At 36.9% G+C, this 19,151-nt stretch overlaps 1 protein-coding gene across 1 annotated transcript in view; it reads left to right on the top strand.

Annotated features, from left to right (window-relative positions):
- Positions 1-19,151, top strand: part of HIBADH (3-hydroxyisobutyrate dehydrogenase) — an 87,011-nt gene that overhangs the window by 58,851 nt on the left and 9,009 nt on the right. The window contains exons 5-6 of the mRNA XM_075083135.1: positions 13,922-14,055; positions 14,634-14,710. Of these exons, the coding sequence (XP_074939236.1) occupies positions 13,922-14,055; positions 14,634-14,710 (211 nt within the window). The remainder of the gene's footprint in view (positions 1-13,921; positions 14,056-14,633; positions 14,711-19,151) is intronic.

The raw sequence follows: 19,151 nt of genomic DNA, 5'->3' as shown, positions 1-19,151 counted from the left end.
ATTAAATGGTGATTCACTTGCTGCGGGGAGCACAGCTCATTATCCAGTCACTATATTAAATCATCGCCACAAACAGCTAGAATCCTGTGTGTGTGCATGCACGGATCTGCACACACACAGAGGAAAATCAGGGGTGGGGATCTCTATCCTGTAGCTATCCTTTTCTCTGTTTATAGCAGTTGTTAAAGCTGTTTCCAGCATATAAGGATGGTGGACTTCTCCCCATTTGGGAGACTGGAATAGTTCTCTCTGAAAAAGCTGGTTATGTATGAAACAGGACTATGCAGTTTATGTTCTAACTTCTCTCTGATAAAGGGGCATAATTTTTTGTAGCCATTTCTGTGTTAGACAAAAGCGAAGAAAAACAGATGCACATAGTTTCTAAAATATTAGTGTTGGAAAAAGATCAAGATGCAAAATGAGAACAACTGAAATCTAAATTGCATGTAATCACTGGCTATGGATTTTTATTTAATACTGTGTTTCAGGGGCTTCTATATTAGTTTCAGATGTGCTACTTCCTGTTAAAAACATTCATACTTAAAAAAAAAAAATTAGCCACTGCACTAGCACGAGAAAAAGCGTAACTATCATAATGGAAAATTTTTAAGTAGAAGACTGTCTAAATAGCTTAACAGTGGATTAATTATGTTGAATGGGGGGAAATTCCACTCTCTTAAAAGATTTTGCAGTTAAATGCAAATCTTACTTACATTTAAGTTGTGTTCTTTAAAAATGAAATTTGAATTAAGAGTATGGCAAGGCATGTGTTTAGCAATTGATATGAAATGTCCGGCTTTTTTCTCCTGCTTGGAGGAGAGGATTAGGGAGTTTTCTCCCCCCATCTTCTGCCCCCTCCATCTGAGCCAGTATAATCTGTTTTAGTGGAAAAGTGACTGTTGTTCAAAGGCAACACTTAGAGTCACTTCACTTTAAGATACAAAGGCTTACTTGAAGTATAAGCTTCTCAAAATCTTTGTGACACCAGAGAAGTTATTTTTAAATATATTCTATATTTTTTCTAGAAGAAATTATGTTTAATCAGAATGTAAATATTTATTAGATTAATGAGAAACATGTTAATCTCGGTATTAACTTTAAACTGAGAATTTGGGGGGAGTTCACATATATATATTTTTATACTTTTAAATAAACGGTTACAGCAAGGGAAACCTTTTTCTGAAGCAATTAGCACACTATATACTTTAAGAGAAGTAAAAAGAAGGAATTATGAAGGGAAACGTTTTAAATTCCTCAAATTGCCTTTTTTTTCCCCCTAGGTTAAATAGCCAAGAGAAACAAGATAACATGAAAAAACTGTAGGCCACTAGAGGTCACTGTTTGGTAATCAACTTCTAATGAACCAGAACTGTCAGGAAGGCCAATAAATTACACTGTGGATTTTTCTAATTATGAATTCCTATTTAATCATTCAATGACAAGTTAACTGTGGCAGCGGTTCTATATACTTTGCATACACAGTTATGTTAATGTACTATTATATTTCTTAGGATGGAGGTCCTCCATCATTAGAGCAGTTCATTACCGAAGACTCTCTTATCTAATCATAATTACTGATTATGAGAAATAATTAACTTTGTTACCCTCTTGATTCTGTTCGTAGGCAAAATGCACTCTTTTTCTTTTTTTTTAAGTGGAAGACCAGGACAAGTATTGACTTTAGATACCTTTACATTAAAGAAAAAAGGTGAATTTGATTTGTGCAAAATTGCTGAATTTGTAGTGTTGGAATGGTTACAGTTAGTGGGGGAAAAAAAGAGGTACACGAATTATTTTATAATAGGTCTCCTTAAGTTGTCATTCAGCACAGTTAAATGTGAAAATGTGTTTTGTTTCATGAAAGTGCAGCATTTGGAGCATGTAAAGATTTGTAAATGTAAACCATATGATTGCATATTTGCTCATCCTGAAACAATAATAGTAATAATAAAAATAGTATCTCTTTTTGAAAATATTTCCATACTAAACTTAGAATTAGTTCATGCATAAAGAAGTATGACTTTGAATTAAATTACAAGGGTTTGAAGTCATTGGATAAGTGGCATCAATTACATTTGAGAACATGGAAAAAAGTACATTGCATTTTAGGCTGAAGGGCAATGCTAGAAAGAGATGTACTATCTGTTTTGCAGAGGAGTAATAATAGAATTACGTGCGGAGGATCCCTAAACAGGAAATAGAACTGGGAAAGGCCTTATAATGAAGGGATTCCTTAAATGGAAGCTCTGTATCTTTCCAGTTTAGGCTGCTTTTCTAGCAGTTGTTGTCATCTTGCATTATTATACTGCGTTGCCTTTGCAGTGCTGGATAAAGGCTTTGAGCATTAACTGTGAAGATGCTGAAATTAGGCAGCAGAAAATACTTTGTTACTTTATGGATATAGAGTTAAGCACGCTTAAAAATAAACATATGTTTTAAAGGAGAAGCTGAAAAATAGACTGTGTGGGCTGTTTACTGTATTCAGAGGCAAGATTCAATGCTGAAGCACTTGCAGAAAGGACAGACATATCTGAAGCAATGCATTCTGATGGTGGTTCAGATTATCAAAAGAATTCTTGGTCTTACAGCACTGATGATGCTTTAAGGGACAACGTTCAAAAGTTAGTTAAAAAATGTTCAATGCAGTTTTCAGTCCTATTTATTAAGCATTTACTTCCAATTTCAGTTGGTAAAGCTGTATCAGTTGTCCTGTCATAGACTGTAGCCAAAACAGATAAAATCAAAACTCGCAGCTGGGCAACTCTCCAGCAGAAAATAATGGAGATGTATTTATTTTAAAATTACGTACCTGACACTTCTTTCTGGCTATACATTACTATTTTATTTTAAACTTTTGTTTGATTGCTGCTATTAAATACTAGATACTTTTTAAATGTTGTAAATGTAAATACGCCCCTAAAGCTTGGGATTGGGGTACAGCATTGCTACATCTTCAGCTGTTAGATAAACCAGAAATGCTTAGGAATAGGTATGCTACACTGTTCCACCCCATTTTAATGCTTTGTGTTTTATTTTTCTGTGTCTACAATGGTTTTATTTTCTTATATAACAGGAGAGGGCTAATGAATGTATCGATAGAAATTTACCTGCGTGACATTAGGCTTCTGCAGCTGGCTCCTAAGAAGCAAACCTTTTATTAAGCAGAGCACTTGAACCCTTACCTGTTGAGCAATGCAGTTAAATGCATACCTCAGTGTGATTACTTATATTTTTTTAAGCAATGTGCTTAATGCCTTCTTTATTCAGCAAAAAAAGCATGCTGCAGTGTTTTGTTGCTTTTGGGGGCCTATATGAGGGTAACATGGTAAAGAAAATCATGAAGGACTAAAGTGTTTCAAGTATTTTGTTTTTGTAAAAGGGGATTAATGTCTTGTTATGGTTGTACTAATACTGGAGAAATATGTAAACAATAATATTAAAAATTCTTGGTTTATTTTTCCTTCAAAGGCTCTTGTTTTGCTGTTATAATGAAGGGTTTAAGCTATTGTATATCTATTCCACAATGCTTTGTAAACATACTTGCATTTTGCTGTGGAGTTAAGGTAGAATGCATGAGTTTTCATACTTTCCAGACAGAGATATTCACATCCAACTAGCAAAATCTGCAAACGTGGTGGCGTCTGGCTAACTGCTTTTTGTCATTTACAGGGCTCGGCAGTTTGGCCACACATCTGGGTTTTTTGGTCATGAATTTGCGTGCATGGTGCTCAGTCAAAACAGATGAGATGGCAAGCTGTGATGCCAAGGTGGACCGTTGGTTCTATTTGTGGCTTTTGCTATCCTGCACAAGCATGAGGCTTTTGGGGGTTTGATGTTGTTCATTTTGGTGTTGTGTGTGGATTCTAGTTAGAGCAGACAGAATAGCTCTTCTGGGGCTTTACCTTTTATTTTTCTAGGAGGACGTTGTTAAGTGTTCATCCCCTTGAGCATTTTCTCCTATAGTCCTGTAACAGTCGATTTTCTGGTTGGTATCTTCTGCATAAAGCAGAAGCTTCTGAAGAAAGTGGGGATGTGATGGCCTCAGTGGGTGTTAAATATGCAGCTCTGTCACTTTTCTAATGTGAGACAAAAAATATTCTTGTTTTTGCACTATGTGATTGAGAGGAAGTTTTACTTTTAGGACTTGAATCCTCATCTGGGCAAGATGGGAATTGTGCCAGAGCCTGTCTGCTGGATTTTAGTTGCATGGAGGGTTAAGATTGGTCCACGTAGCTAAGAAGCTGTGTGCATGCTGATGTTTCAATTCTGGACTTCCCCTAAGAGACTAGAAATTCAAACAGTAGTGCTGGGCACGGGGTTGATGGGTTGTTATCTTTGTTTCTCTTGTATTTGATATTTCTCTCTGGTGTTTGATGTGGTGCTTACTCAGAACCTAGCTATGGTTAACCAGATAGCTTAGTGCTATGTACTTTACATTTGGACTGACCTGAAGTCTGCTTTGAAACCTTGGTGTCTTGGATAGATGGAATATGCTTCTCCCATTCTTCACTGGCTGTCCAGCTTTGTTGCTAACATTCAGATATAAACTGGAATTTGAACTGTGCTAAGCTCTGTGCAGTTACTTTTGCTGCCCAAGGCTGTAGATACTTGCAATCATTGTTGTTAAGTTTTGATATTTCTGTATAGGTCTGCAGCCTCAAATGAGATTTAGACCATGTACCTAAATACTAGGCATGGATAAAGGAGTATGTACATCTGGTACTCCAGCAGGAAAACCTAAGGGCTTTTTTTGTTGTCTAGGGCTTTTATGGTGGAATATGGATTAAAGGGAGAGAATAGGAAAGAGGACTGGCATGAACTACTGTTTTTAAACATTTTTGATACAGTATTTTGGGTATTAAAAATAAGCAAATAATTTAATCAATCATACTTTATTTCCTCTCTTATTGCAGTGCTGTTAACCTTTTTACTTGGTAACTTTTCAGGTACTTTGATATTTCTCTTTGACATTACAATGACTAGAACTAAATGTAACGCTTCTGAAAGAAACTGCTGCAGACAGAACCATCTCATCAGGCCTTTCAGCTTGTTGAAAAAGTTAAAGTATCTTCTGTGTGTATCTGCCTTTTGCGACTTATTTTCTTTGGCTAGTCCTTTTGGAGGCATCAGTTGCTACTTAATACTATCTCGTAAAAATTTTCTGGTGCATTCCCCTCATATTAAGCTGCCATAACAACAGCTTCTACTGCATGATTTATTGAGAGGACATATTCTTTTCTGTGTTTTGGCATCCTTCTATAATACATCTAAATCATATTGAAGATTTTTATTTTGGCGTCCATGGCCAAGTTCAAGTACTAATCCCTATAGAATTCCACTTAGGGTTTCCTTTAAAAGCCTAAAGCTTCTCATTACCATTTTGCCTATTTTGTTTAATTGGTTCTTTATCCTTCCCTCTACAGTTCCTTCTAACTTCAGTTCCTGATGATGTTTACGTAATTTTTTCTGTGCCCGAAAAGGATATCCTCTGCTACTATAACACATGCGTACCTATTGTTTATATACATGTATCCTCATGATTCTTGTAAATCCCTAAGCATGTTCTCCTTGAGTCCCCTGCATGTACATCCTTGCATGTACAGCAACACTTTTCAGACTGCCATGTGGGACTGGAGAGTTTGGTTCTGTTTTTGTCCTCGGACAGCACCTAGCGAAATAGGGACCCAACCCCGAGAGCAAGGGAGGTGCTAAATAAAGGCTATTAAAGCATTCTCTAGCTGAATCTTCTGCTGTTGTATTATTCTAGGAGGAAAAAATCTGTTTAATTACTCCCTCTCATGCTGGGCTATCCAGAACAGATAGCATATTGCACAGCGCTCTTGCATCTTTCTTTCAGTCTCTGCTACTGCTAGGAAAATAGCTGCATGGAGCATTAATGCTGATGCACACAGTCTTATCCACTCTTCTTCATTCTTGCCTGTGCTTGTGGGAGGCGGGGGTGGAGAAGGAGGAGGGAATTATTATTCTGCTGCTGACACAGGGAGAATGAGAGTGGCTTGATGCAACAGAAGATTATGTTCCCTGAGGATAAACAAACAGAAGGAGATAAATTAGGAGAGAGGATAATCCTGTTAATATGTGCATTCCTTAATTCTGATTCAGTTTTTCAAAACATGCAATTTCACAGAGGTTAGAGATTTAATTAGTACCTGTAAACCATGCCTTAAAGTTTACCTTTTAGGTTGTGGAGTAACGCTCTGGGTTGGCATTTGAGATCCACAAATTCGCCCATAAACAGGATTTGTAGGTCGTGATATGAATATCGTGTGAGGGAAAAATAATAATGTGCACATCACTATCCCTTCCTCAATTAAAAAAAAAAACAAACTTTTGTTCCCTGGACTTTTTCACAATACTGTTTGTTAGGAACTCAGAACAGCTTATTCTGTTGCTTTTTCAGCAGAAGCTGGGCCATTGTGATATTTATCTGAATTCAAACAAGGCTAATTAAAAGAGCTGCTGACAGTTGTTGTGATCTGACTTTGACTGGAGCTTGATGGTCATTATGGGTAAATAATGAACCAGGTCTGCAAATGTAGCAGCTGCCAACTTGGGATAGAAGAACAGCTATTGCGTCCAATTTAAGGATCTATCGACCGCTTCCCTTCTCCCTGCAGATCTTCTTCCTAGTAGAAAACTAATGTTTTCTACTGCTTTGTTTTGTGCTTTCAGCTATTTCTGATAGAGTCTATAATTTCCTCTTAAATATTTAACCTAGTCCATTATTAGCTTTCAGAGTTAACAACTTTTCCATTGGGCTTTCTTTGCATTTTTATTTTGTTTTGTTTTGTGGGTGGGTTTTTTTGCAGTTTGTTTTTATGTACAATGTGACTGCTTAAATAATGATGATAATGTGTATTTAATTTGCCTGTTGCCGCAGAATAAAAATCCACTAGGCTTTTTTTCTATGTACAGCCATAATCTAACAAATTGTATAATTGGATTATGCTGTAAAAGAGATGCTTCTACTTCCTTAAGCATGCTTTTGTCTGGGGTATTATTGAGTGCTTGTTGTATAAATCTTCAAAGCACTGACCTGAACCTCCATTTCCATTTTTGTTCAAACATCACTGGATTATGAGGTATGGTGATGCAAAGCTCTATTTATCAGAAGAGAGAAACAGCAATGACTTTCATTAAGGTGCACTTCCAAGTACATTGTCGCTTCATCATGAGCTTTGCCTTGTCCCATTAGCAAGCAGGAATGGGTGTGTTAAAGGGAAAATGGCAAATTTTAATAATAGATTAATTCCACTTTCTTGTGGAATCCCTGCCATTATAAATGCAGTATAGGCATTTAAAAGCCACTACAGAATTTGATATACGCAAGAACTTAGTGCATCTACCCAGCGTTTGCTCAGCTGCCATTAGGAAAGGCAGCGTGCATTATGTAAAATGTACGAAGGCTCTTGTGCATAGTGCATAATGCGGCAGAACTAGGGATCTTGCTGGGAAGAAATGATCCCAAGCGTGCCCCTAAAAGACAAGTCTTGCTTTGAGATATAATGATGAAAAATTGCCCATTTATTTGTGTCTTTGCGTTTCAGCAAAAACGAAACTTTGACTCGTTGTCTGTGGTGCTGCCGCAGGGGTTTTGTGCACGTATGTGTGCATCCGCGCGCGCGGGTGTTTCTGTTCTTGCTCTGGAAAGGCCAGCAATACGTTAACAAGGGGTTATGTTATGCTGGTTTATGTTAAACCAGATCACCCCCTAACATGTGCGGAGCCATTCATCTGTGTCACCAAAACCCAAGAGAACATCTGACATGGACTTTGAAACAGAAACAGTGATCACTTACAAATCAAACATGGCACGCTCTAAACCGATTGTGCACGGCAATCTTTTCGAGAAAGGACAACTAATTGAACATGATAAAGTGTAAAGTTAATTAACACCCTTAAATTTGTTGATTACTTTCACGGGATTATATTGTTCGTTGAGGAGCAGCTTTCCATCCCAGCTGTCGCCTTTTTAGCGAATGTCGCTGGTAAACAATAGAGACACCATAACAAGTCGTAAATGGTCCCTGTGACAGCAGCCCCTTGTGAGGCTGCATCTGTAGAAAATGATTAGAACAATTGCATTTTAAAGACGGCTCACATTGCAGCCCGGTCCCATCGGCCCTCTTCTTTATCTCCGCTGATGGCAGACTGCTTAAAACATTTAAGTTCTTTTGAGCAAATTAAGTGATTTACTGTGTTTTAGTTACGCGGCAGCAGAATAGCTTCATAGGTCTTTGATGCTGATTTTTATAACAGGGAGAAACACAAGCCCTTTGAGTCACATTGTGTTGTAGGTGGTTTTTCTGACACTATTCTATTTACTTGTTTCGTGGAAATAGATTGAGGATGGCAGACATTGTCTATGAAGCAAGTAGAAAAAATTTATACCTTATTTATATTTTATAAAATAACTAGTCTCCTTCTGGTTATTTTAAATTTATAGTATAATTTTAAATATTCTGCTTTTATTTTCAGTAGGGATTTGTAGCTGATTTTGCCTATACATGCCTTTTAATTGCTTTTGGATTTATGTTATGTAGCAAAACAATAGTAACCTTTTCGGTTAGTATTTCCTTGTGTAACTTGGTTTAACTTTTTGTGAGTTGCAAAAGACAAAGTATTTCATGTGACCTGGCAGGTACTTAAAAGGACTGCTTAGTCTTTAAAAACGCACACACATACACAAGATACACCGATGCAGGCTCTCAAGTTTTGCCTATCTGAAAGGGAGCAAACATGACAAGAAACTGCTTGTTTGAGGCAACTACAGTCACCTAAGCTGCATTTTTGCAAAAATACTGGAATAAAGGACCAGTGTTGCCTTGCACTTCCCAAAGCATAACAGGCAAACCCTCAACTCTCATGCTTGAAGGTGTAACATTGTAAAATAGAAGAGGGGATTAAAACTCTAGCACTGTTTTTCGTGTTTATTTTTTTAATCCAGTTTAGATCACAAAATTCGTTTTTAAAATTACACCTTTTTCAATAGACTACATGTCGAATAGAAAAATGACAAAACAGATGGGTTTTTGCCTAAGCTTCTTGATGTTATAGCCTTCATCTCCAGCTTGTCCTTTGGAGTCTCTGAAGCAGCTAGATGCTGTTATATTCACATTGGTTTAGTTTTTCTTCTCAACTTTGTCAGCAACAAATTTTTTTATCTGCAGGTGCAACACAACAGTAGTTTAAATATTTTGTCACAGGGATATGCATGGGTGCTCCGTGTTTTCAGCAGCGTAACTGTTTTCAGCCTCACCACTGTGATGGTGCTTTAATGAGTAGCCTTGTAATACCACTTCTTTTTAACTCATCTGTACTCTGTGCCTGTTATGGAAATGTAATAAAACTGAAACCAAATGCAGATATTTTCGTGTTACATCTTTACATTAACATCTTTTTTCCTAGCAAATTGTATTCTTAAAAATAAACAAACTGATTGAAACCAAGCTGCTTTAATGATATAGCTATAGAGTTAAGACCTTTTTTTTTTTTTTTTAACTGGAAATATCAGTGGCAAATTACAAGACTTTTTCCAACATGTTAAATACTGTTGTAATAAGCATGGAAAAGTGAATATGGAAGGCCAGGGTGGATACTGAATTAGGCTGCCTGGCCTGGAGGCTAAAACTTGAGGTCATCTCCAGACTGTCCCAGGATAACTGTGACCAGTTGCTGTTGTCATATGAGGGCTCCTAAGCCTCCATTCACATTTTCATCTAAAATTTTGAACTCGGGAACCACTCTGCATCAGGTTCACTGAGCAATCCATTGGCAATCAAAGTGAGAAGCACATGGATTGAACTAATCCATGCCCCATGAGTAACTCAGCCAGATACGACAGGATGCTTTGAAGAGCAGTTCTTTATGTACCTCTTCTGATAAAAGAAATAAATTTTTCATATCCTAGGCCAAAACCTTCTAGTATGCAAGTGGGTAACGCATCTCCAAGTGGGTATGCCATACTGCAGTGCTACTTAATAACTTCTCACCATGCTTTTTCTCAGATTCAATTTGTTGCATGCCCCCTCACTAGCTAGATCTTTTATTATATTTCTCTGCAAACCTGTTCCTGTTAGTTTATATCTCTGGGAAAACCCTGATGGTGTTGTGACCTACTGACTCAGAGTTGAATGGTTCTTTGGGATCTGCTGGCATGACCTTGAAAGATTCTGCATGCAAGTGGGGGGTGATCATCGTAGTGAAGCCAAATGTAGGACTGCAAGCATGGGCTCCAGCAGTCTTGCTTTGCAGCAGAGGAAATCTTACACATGCTAATCACAGTTTCTCAGAAACCATTCCCTGAGGATCCGAAGAGGCTTTTTGTATTTTAGAAAGAAGAAATAGATTCTGAAGGTCTTTTGACCCTAATCAGCAGTGGTACATAAAGCACTATCTTTGGTGGTAAGGGATCTTTAAAAAAATCAAAAGATGAAAAATAGTCATTAGCTTTTTAAAATTACATTACTGCTCTGCTTTATCCATTGCTCTCTTTAGTGTTAGAAGCTGATAATACTTTACTGGCTTGTGGTGTTGGTATGGAAACTATGATTGTGAAATAAAGCTGTGCATTCTTGTCTAATGATTTTTTTTTCTATTTTTAGCTGAAGTTACAGTTCTTGTACTCCTAGACTCATTGCCAAATATTTTTTTTTTAAATTGCCAGTTAAATTATAGATTTGCTGGGTTGCTTGTTTAGTTCTGATAAAATAGCTGATAGTTTGCAAGGACTATAGATGATAAAATTTACTATGAAGTAAACAGGATTTTGTTTTTAAAAAGAGAATTTTCCAAGCCTTCTGCATTGTACAACAAATTGCTCTTTTTTTCTACTTAACTAATTTATTTTTTCTACTTGAAATGTAAGCATTTGAACAAGTGAGAGAGTGCAGCTGTCAGAAGATTAACCAGCTGAAAACTATTGTCAGCATTAATTTTGCTCTAATAAATGACTCTCTGAAGCTATTTAGCAGTCTGTAATCTAGATACAAGGCTATTGACCTATGATGGATAGTACTGGATTTTGTTTGTAAGCTTTGACTTAAATTGTCTACTTAATTTGCTGCAGGTCAGATCACAGGATTAGTGGTAAAGGCCATTATGTGGTTTGAATAAAAATAGCTAGAGGAATGGAATGAAAATCATTGTGTTTATTAATGTAGCAATCTTTGTGGTCATGCACCTAGTAAACTGGTAACCAACAAGATGACAATGACCTGTTTGTGTTAGCTCTAAATCTAGGCTTTGCTCTTAGCCCAGTTCCTGTGAGTTGCCCAGAGAGGAGTCGTTTGAGTGAGATTAAGGATTGGCTGCAAATAGGGTGTCTCTCAACCTGAGTAGGAAATCTTTACCACTGTAGATATTTCAGTCCCTCAACAGTGTTGTATATGTAGACTGATTTTTTTTAAAGCTGTGGGTCTGACTGAGTTCTTCTGGGTGCTCCAGTTCTGGACTCAGTAGTACAAGATACAGACTTACTGGAGTGAGTCCAGCTAAGGGCTGTGAAGATAATGAAGGGACTGTAGCATCTTTCATATGAGGAGAGACTGAAAGAGCTGAGACAGTTTAGCATGAAGAGAAGGCTCGGGAGGATCTTATCAATGTGAATAAAAAACCTGATGGGAGAGAATGAAGAAGAGGGAGCTAGACTTTCCTCAGTAGTACCCAGTGACAGGATAGGAGGCAATGGGCACAAATTAAACCACACTAAATTCCATGTGAAACACAAGAGGACACTTTTTTACGGTGAGGGTAGTCAAACAATGAAAGAGGTTGCCTAGAGAGACTGTGGAGTCTCCATCCTTGGAGATATTCAAAAGCTGACTGGACACAGTTCTGGGCAACCTGCTCCAGCTGACCCTGCTCGAGCAGAGGGTTTGAACTACATGATCTTGAGAGGTCCCTTCCAACCCCAGCAATCCTGTGATTCTGTGATTCTAGGTTGTAATATAGGTTGAGCAGCTACTTCATCAGTGGGAGCCTCTTTCCTCTGTTGCCTATTTCCACATAATTAGTAGGTATTTACTATTTTTGAGACCTTGATCTGTCAAATTTGTCTGAAATTCTTCAGTGATTTCAAAAGATGGTGTGTGTTGCAAGGCAGGATGGGGGAATAAATGCTTGACAGATACAGAAAGGGGCATTTATAGACATAGTCACACAAAGCAGTTGCACAGAGACAGTGCATCAATTGAATTTTTTATGGGAAAGCAAACAAAAATTCTTTAAGTTCTTCAGTGTGAAGAGCCACAGTATAACTGTCCTTGATGTCAGAAAAGTAGTCCAAAACTGACCACTTCATTCCTTAGCTGTGGTACAGCACGTAAATGGGCTTAGGCTTTAAGTTGAGAGAAGCTCTGATTAGCCTGCTGTGGTTGCCCACCTAATCAGAACTTTGTCTACACAAAATTGGTTGCCATGGTGGTTTAGTTGTGGCCTTGTTTTTTTCTCTTTCTATTGTTTTTATTGCATAATTTCATTTATTAATGGGGTACAAGGAAACCAGAAATGCCCTGTTTAAGTGGGATGTATTTCTAAGAGAATAACTTTTTTGCTATCTGAGGTTAGATTGTATTTTCGTTTGTTTGGTTTTTAAAAAAGCTCTGCTTTCAACTGATAAGCTTTTTAAGAGTGCATTTTCATTTGTCGCTATGCAACATCTGGCTCAGTGAAGGCCGTTCCAATTACACTCTGGAAACTATTTCAATAGAAATATTTATTGATGTTTATTATGGTAGCTAGCTGGGGACAAAGAACTGTGAAGCATAACTGGAGAGCAGCCTTATTGTAGAAACAAAATAGTCCGCCACGTGGAGGAAGCACAAACTGTTTCACTTAGACTTTTTGTTTGGAAGAACACTACCTAGTTGATCACGTTAATTTGAAAATAGGTCGTTATCTGCAGCTGTACATCCTAACAGGCCAAAGTTGGATGCATAGCACAGAAAATTTATAGTGGCTGTGCTTCTTGCTGAAGTGAAAAATAGTGAGGAATTTCCTAGTAGTTATACACATTAAATCTGTTGAGGATGAGAAGATTAAGGGTATATGAGTAATTTATATTAGAATTAGGCTTCTCTGAAGAAGTAGAATATTTCATGGAGATTATAAATATCACATGAAAAATTTGATGGTTTTGTGCTTAGGAACTGTATAATCAAAGAACTATGGTGTATGCTTACTGACCTGTGGCAAAGACAGGATAGACTTATAGGAATAAAACTGGTAATAATGTGTTTGTGTGTGTGAACCATTTTTACATAGTTCTTTACATAGCTGAATATGTGTTAAGTTTATGTGTAGGAAACTAACTCAAAGTTTCTCAAATTAAGTAGACTTTTGCTTCAGATCAGAAACATAATAAACTGCAGAGAGTCAGAAGGCTTGGTTTTATATGCCTGTGTCTTTTAGATGTTCAATTATGTGAAAATCAGCAAACGTTGATAAAAATTAGCCTAGGTTTGGAAAAGCTGATAAAAGCAGAGTTAACTCTGAGCAATAGTTTGTCAGTGTTGCATGTGAAGAGTAGTTTGACAAAACAAATTTTATATAGTAATTCAGATATAGCGAATTTTGTGCAGTGCAAAGTTGCAGAAAGGACTGATTGTATATGAAACTATAAAAAGTGATGTTACTAGTTTCTGTAAGTCTTGTGAATTGTTTATCTGCCAGTATTCCTGAAAGATACAGCCTTCTGTAAGGTGGCTTTATCTTCATCAAATATTTGAGAATGAAGAGCTCTGATGTTGTAATAGGCTTACTCTTACGTAGACTTTGAGGAGTTCATCACAAGTGAAGTATTAAGCACCTAAATTTTACATCGTCAGACCCTTGCTGATCAGATGAAGTTCTTAAGGTTTTTAAAAATACTGGTATTAAATCCAATGTTGTCTTGATTCAGGTGTTGGAGCTGCTCGAGCTGGAAACCTTACTTTCATGGTTGGTGGAGTAGAACAAGAATTTGATGCTGCCAAAGAGTTGCTGACATGCATGGGTTCTAATGTGGTCTACTGTGGAGAGGTTGGAACTGGACAGGTAGTTCATGCTGAGGCCTTACTAGTTATCTCAGTCTTTTATTGTCACTGCTTTGTTTTTCTTTAATGATACCTACTCTTTTATTCCAGAACAAAATGCATTATAATTTATCTTCATACTTGTTTGCTTGTTCACTTGTCTTCAGCCATGTGTTTTTAAAATAACCTCGTGTCACTCTTCTCTAGCATGTTGTATAGCTTAGCACCAAAACACCTGACCTGGTGCTTCTCCGCACTGGCTTGTTGAGATTATACTTCTTAGAGGACACAGATTTTAATTTTTTGTTTCCTGTAAATTTAGATTTATTGAATGTTCTAAAGGACAAAGAGCCCCAACAAGCCACATATACTAACTGAGCTACTGTACTAAGAAAAAAAAGTATTTTCTAATCTCTGAAGGAACCATAGGGCAGCTTTCATTGACTTTATACCATTGTAGATCTGTGCCTACCTGTGCTACCTTTGGAGAACTGTCAGAACATATTTGATCATACCGTCCCGGACCTAGTTAAAGAAGATTCCTACATGTTAGCTTTATGAAAATGCAGAAACTAATTGACAGTTTTAATTTATTTTCAGGCAGCAAAGATCTGCAACAACATGCTTTTGGCCATCAGTATGATTGGAACTGCCGAGGCTATGAATCTTGGAATCAGGTTTGTTCGATTTCTGTATTGGATTGAAACATTTTTTCTGCATTAACAGTTTTTGTGTTTTACAGTTGACTTTCACTGAGACAATGATGATTAGATGGCATAGATAAACTTTTGCCAGAAATTTGCTTATAAAGCTATTAACATGCTAAAGAGATTGTTTAACTGAAGTAGGGCTCTTCAAAACAGGAATATTCTCTTGTATTGGCTGTATAGATTGTTGCATTCTGCGTCTGAAGTTAAGAGTTTATTTGCTCTGCTGTAGTGCAATGTACAATGTTTGTCTTGCATTATAAACATGCAAACTTTTTGTTTGTATTCTAAGTTAATGTACAGTGTATTCAGAGTAGTGTACTACCATATGGCTCTTGTTGGCTTTGTTTACTTTGGTAAATTGTTCCAAAATACATTGTAAAGTAAAACATCTAGTGTAATGTGTATATCAAATTAAGATTAAAGCATAAAAAAGAACACCTACCTTCCAGTTCGACTTTACCACTGCAGTTTGTCCTAATTGCCAGAACTTCTGCTTTGACAAAAAGCTGAAGTGTGTTCCACTACACCCTTGTCAATGCTAAGACTACGGTTTCTTTTCTAGCAGGTGATGCATCTGACTTGTAAGTGGCAGCATATTCAAACAAAATTATTTTTCCTTTCCAGTTGTACGCTATTAATTTTGCTGTGGTCTTTGAGATTTTGTTTTGTTTTGCAATAGAGTGCATGCAGGTATCAGTTCAGTATCACAGTACTTGAACCTTCATGAACTCTCTTAGCCAGATCTAAATCATTTGCAAATTTATAGACAGGGAAGTCCTATGTTTGAAGAGATTATCTTGCAATTGTGTATCTTTTAAGGGCTCTTCATGAATTATTTATCTGCACAGTTGCATCCTTAAAACTGGCCTGTTAAAACACAGGTATTGTAGATACTTATCAAATGGGCTTTAGACTGTGTTTGTGTGGATTTGATACACTATAAAAACAGCAAGAGGGCATCAAATGCTTAAATAAATAAAAAAGAACGCCTACATGTGTGCACATACACGAGGCAATCTAATGGATTCACATTTCCTCTTAATTACCATATCAAGATGCAGTTGTTTTATTGAATTGCCCTTGTCTCAGATGTTAGACTATCTTGACCTATTAAGTTGTCATGTTGTAATTGAGATAAAAGAGGAATTTGCTTTGCATCAGTGCTAATTGGTTTATCAATATCCTGTACCATTTACATTTTAAAATTGAGAGTCTGTAAGATACTGAAGCATGTCTGCATCAAGCCGTAATAAAAACAGTAGCATTGTATACAACTATTGTAATCCAGTGTAGTGTAATGCTTTCACCAGGTTCTGTTTTAAGTCATGCTTCGCTTAATAAAGCATATGCAACTGATTTTTCATTACATTTTTATCTGCGTTTGTAGGAAGGATTAGAGTTTAAATTGAAGATAAAATAAAATCAAGAGGTTTGGAGGACAGATATTCTGGGCTTGTAAGAAAGGTGATGTCTGCAGCCACTGTAGCTTGAAGGTTTTTACAATTTTCATTTTTCATTTTGTCCTTTCCCTCTTTAAATTTTGGCTGAATTTGTACGCAGCATTTGTGAGCAAAAATCCAGTGTGAATGTGGCAATACACAAACCTTCCTACCTTACAACCATGGTAATCAAGAGCGAACTCTAGTTACTGTAGAAAAAACCTTCTGATTGTAACCCGAATTAGACAAAGAGCAGAATCTCTCAGTCTAAAACTGCATGAGGTTTAAGATAGAGGCAGCAATTTAAAGCCTTATGAAGTAATTTAGAACCCTTGCATTGATTTTAATATGCTGTGATTTAAATCCTGGAGGAGATGACTTCTGCCTATAACGAGAACAAGAGCTTTCCACTGCGTACAGATTTCCAATGTACAAGTTAACGGTTGAAATTCTAATTATTAGAAGTTTTGCTATATTAATAAATTCATTAGATTTTTTGTTCAAGTCTAAAACTCAAAGGATAGTGTGGATACCTACTCCGGAGAGTGTAGGAAGCTGTACTTGATTTATGAGATTGATGCATATCTGATAAAGAAAGTCTGACTCTGACCTAATAATGGTGAAGGACACTGGAAATCTAACAAAAATCATAACAGGAATTGTGGAGCTTAGACATGTTCTTACCATTTAGACAGAACATAAAATATCTTCATGTCATACATTGTGTAAATCTGCTACATCATTTAAATCTTGAGTTTTAGGGACTTTGGATAATTAATTCAATATTTTGCTGACTGAACTAGGTGTAACTAGAAAGTCATATTACAGCACCTTCCAGGAACCGATATATACTCTGAGCTTAAGTCTTCAGAACATTGTGGTATTAGTTCTATTAATAAACCACTTCTTCTCTAATGTTTTCATAAAACATGCAGTCTGATTTTTCATTTTCTGAAGCAGAGAGTTACTGTTTTATTCATTTCAGATTTTTAAATTACATCTGCTAGTGTTTTATTTATTTTATATGTGAAATTATAGATTTTTTCCAAATTTCAACATAAGTAGCAAATAGAATGTGGGGATGAGGAAGGAAAACTGCCATTAATGAGCAAAAATTCTGCAATAAAATCCCAGAAAAATAGGCAATATTGCCATGTAATTTCTCCATTTATACTTCACTTGCTTTTCTACTTTAACATCATCTTCATTTACTGATCATCTTAATTTACAAATGAAGATGTCTGTTTTCACTGGAAATTATTTGGTTTAGATTCTGTAACTAAAAAAAATCCATCCTGAGTTCTGACTACTGAAATGCTTATTTTGTTATGGTTTGTTTTTTCCATTAATTTCCTGATGCTCTGTGAATGTTGCTACTAAAAGTTAGAAGGTACGTCAGACATTCTGGAAGTGAATTCACATTTTCATTTGTATTTTCTTTTTTTCTAGCACGATAGTGCAACTTGTCAGTAGAAAAAATCTTGAGTAGATTTTGCCGTACAGTTTTATGGATAATGTGCATATTGCAAAATACAGTAGTGACTTACTGGCACAAACCAACACACAATGCACATGTAAAATTCACAAATAAGAAATGAAAACATTAAGTGATACTGTCCACAGCCAGAGACTACTTTTCTTTTTGCTGATCATCTGAGTGTCAGTAACTTACTTCTACTGAGCTCTGAGTTCCAGTTTAACAATGTCTAATACTAACAAAATAAAGCTTGGAAAATAAATATTGCTGATGCCTGGTTTTTGTTTAGGTCTGATGGAAGTTGCTGCCTGTCAGGCAGTTTGCAGTCCCTTCAGAAACTGCCTGCACAGACTCACGGAAGAGCTTATGTGGTGGCACAAGATAGGACAAGGTTGCTTAATAGGGTTGGGATATAAGGGACCAGGAGGGCAATAAGGGCTCTATGGCAATAACCTCACTGCAAAATCACTTTCGTACTTCCAACAGGAGAGGAAGTTGTCTCTATGAGGCAGGACTGCAGTGGCACACAGATTTATGCCAAAAGCTGCAAATACAGCTCTTTCCTAAGCAATTTTACTGTATTTGGATTTGTGCCTGCTTGCTTTTTGAGGTATATAGAGTGAAAAGACAGTAAAAGAACTTAGCCCTCTGATGCTAAGTCTAAACATGGTTTCAGCCTCTAGATCTGTTTTTTGCGAGCACCCCTGGGCTGTAGGTGGAAGACATAAGCAGAAAGGGGAGTCAACAGCATGGAGAGGAACGTGTGCTCCAGGCTGAGGGATGATTAACCATGGGCACATCCCCACCGCAAATTTTAGAAAGAATGCCTTGAGCACTGTGCCTCTGCTGTCTTCAGCATGGGCTATAGCTAACCTTGTGAAGGTTAGTAATGAGACCTGAAGGCACTTACCTTGTTTAAAACGCCAATGGCAAAGTCATTTTTGGCTGTGGTAGAATGGTTCTGCTTGAATATTTGCAACTTCGTATGGTGTTTATCCAAAACACCTTGAGATGGGAAACTCTCGACAGTTCAGCTACTTCAGTTGTTACACCTTAAAATGAAACCAGGATGTGTCTTTTTTGTGATATGCCATTTCAGTTTTTCTGTCTGTTCCAGACTGAACTCTTGGAGGAGTGTATGGCAATTTCAGTATGTGGTTTTATCAAAGCTCAGCAAAACTTGAGTTCTGAGCAGTGGCTCAAAGCATTCCTATTTTAACCATTGTTTTGGTATGTGTTGCTGAGTTTTTGCTGTTCAGTTCATTAAGAATGTTATTGAAGAAGCATTGATTTGAGGGAAGCAATTGGTTTTGCTCTATTATAAGAACAGTTAATACATGGACTTCTTTTCTGCTTATAAGGGAGAAGAATATTTTGGTAATTGTAAATTCACACGCGCATGCACAAGCTTTTGCCATGTCCAATGGCAAGTTGTTATGGGGACTGGCAGACTGTCATCATTTTGATAGCTTGAGCAGTATATCTCTTGAAC

This window comes from Phalacrocorax aristotelis, chromosome 2 (genome assembly GCF_949628215.1).
Source record: "Phalacrocorax aristotelis chromosome 2, bGulAri2.1, whole genome shotgun sequence".
NCBI classification, from domain to species: domain Eukaryota; kingdom Metazoa; phylum Chordata; class Aves; order Suliformes; family Phalacrocoracidae; genus Phalacrocorax; species Phalacrocorax aristotelis.
Note: the sequence above shows the minus strand (reverse complement) of the source record. Positions and strands in the feature narration are given on the sequence as shown.